Genomic DNA, 1,873 nt, shown 5'->3' with positions numbered 1-1,873 from the left:
TATATATATATATATATATATATATATATATATATACTAGTGGCATACCCACGCGAGCACTGTGGGTGAATCATAATTCAGAAACATTAGTTTGGCCTTGAATCATGAGTTTGTGTGATTAATTTGCAAGTCAACTAATATATAAGTTGAAGGTTAATACGGTGTATTAACAAGATCGAATGAAAAAATAATTGCAACGTATTGGGTTTCTAAACCCATATACTCAGAGCTCATTGCAAAACTTGTAATTCTTGACTAAACGAAGAAATACAATCATTTGTAAATAATATTCATCCGTATATCCAAACTATTTAGTTTTCGTGATGCACTCATCCGTAAATATATCCTGCAAAAAACAACACAATGATTTTAATAGAAACATATGGTACCAAATGTGTAATAATATAATTGTTGATTATACCTTATTTATCACGTAAAACTTCTTGATAGACGACGTTTGAGGTGTAGACTCCGGCACGATTGAATATTTTAACAGGCTTCACTAACACCTTCGTATTGCCCCGTGATATCCCTCTAGACAACGCCATGTAAAGTTGCCCGTGTGAGAATACTGATTTCGATAGATAAACACTTACATTCGGAATTGTTTGACCTTTAACTTTATTAATTGTCATAGAAAAGCTAAACCGAATTGAAAACTGTTTTCTCTTTAGCTTAAATGGGAACATGTTGTGTTCAGACAAACACAAGGGAATTCTCGGTAGAAATACTCTCTTTCCAACATGTTGACCAACAATTATTTCTGCATCGATGACGTTCTGTTGAAAGCCTCTGCATATCAATCTACTGCCATTACATAATCCATTGGAGGGATCGATATTTCATAACAGTATTATTGGGCATCCAATCTTGAGACGCAGGTAATGAGGAGGCAAACCACTAACAATTAAAGAGTTTAAGAACTCCATCGGATATATGTTATTCTTATCATCTTCTGCTTCGTTGAAGCTGTAGTATATTTTTTCATCTCCAGAAAACTTGTCGATCAACTGATCATTAATCTCATCGATATTCTCATTTTTAGTTGATAATATCACTCTCAAAATGATATAATCCGAATCAGCTTCGTTGATTTGCAGAGATGGAAAGATTGCGTCAATCAACGCATCTTTTGACTTACCTTTATCAGTATAGGGAATGGTCATGTCATCCAGTATGCGAAAAAAGCTTTCGTCCACCACATCTTCATCTCCATCACCGACTTTTAATAAAAATTCTGAAAATCGCGGATCAGTGTGTGCTCTCATATTGAGCGTTAACCGTATCTTTTAAATCATTGCCAAAGAGGTGACATCTCTAAGCTAGAATCTGCAATTTGTGCCTGGATTCCACGCCTAACGACCGGTAATAGTTGTATAAAATCACCCTCAAAACCATTATCTTTCCGCCGAATGGGAGTGCCACCCCTATGATGTCTTGCATTATTCGATCAAACGCCTCCACTGCTTGCCTGTTTGCCATCGACGCTTTATCCCAAATGATTATTTTTGCATCTCGAATCAATTGAGCAGCCCCACTTTGTTTTTTATGTTGCACATTGAGTTATTATCAAGGTTGAGAGGAATTTTGAATCTAGAGTGAGTTGTTCTCCCTCCAGGCATATTATTGGTAGCAACACCAAATGAAGCGGTTGTGAGAGCAATAAGACCACGTGAACGGATGTTGGCAAGCAAAGCTTTGTACAAAAATGTCTTCCCGGTTCCACCCGGACCATCTATAAAGAACACTCCTGGACAATCATCGTCTACGTGCCTCATGATCTCATCATATGCATATTTCTGGTTGGAATTGAAAGAGTATTGGGGATGCAAGTGTTCATCTTCCACGACTATAGAGCCTTCCTATTGTACCT

The 1,873-nt window shown here is 36.9% G+C and overlaps 1 protein-coding gene across 1 annotated transcript; it reads right to left on the bottom strand.

Moving 5' to 3' along the window:
- Positions 1–307: 307 nt before the first annotated feature.
- Positions 308–1,482, bottom strand: LOC112510803. Its single transcript, XM_025116151.1, has 3 exons — positions 1,387–1,482; positions 906–1,286; positions 308–346 (listed from the first exon to the last, which is right to left on the bottom strand). Exons 1-3 carry the CDS (start codon positions 1,480–1,482, stop codon positions 308–310), a joined length of 516 nt encoding a protein of 171 aa, XP_024971919.1.
- Positions 1,483–1,873: the final 391 nt, after the last annotated feature.

Source organism: Cynara cardunculus, assembly GCF_001531365.2.
Source record: "Cynara cardunculus var. scolymus isolate 2C chromosome LG 4, CcrdV1, whole genome shotgun sequence".
Classification (NCBI taxonomy): domain Eukaryota; kingdom Viridiplantae; phylum Streptophyta; class Magnoliopsida; order Asterales; family Asteraceae; genus Cynara; species Cynara cardunculus.
Note: the sequence above shows the minus strand (reverse complement) of the source record. Positions and strands in the feature narration are given on the sequence as shown.

What these genes read in the sequence shown, in the direction of transcription:
- LOC112510803 (XM_025116151.1), bottom strand. Translation starts at nt 1,482, where the DNA reads ATGGCAAACAGGCAAGCAGTGGAGGCGTTTGATCGAATAATGCAAGAC. An exon ending in GAAAGATAATGGTTTTGAGG is followed by an intron (nt 1,287 to 1,386) that starts GTGATTTTATAC and finishes ATGATTTAAAAG; the next exon opens with ATACGGTTAACGCTCAATAT. An exon ending in AGTTCTTAAACTCTTTAATT is followed by an intron (nt 347 to 905) that starts GTTAGTGGTTTG and finishes TGTTTTTTGCAG; the next exon opens with GATATATTTACGGATGAGTG.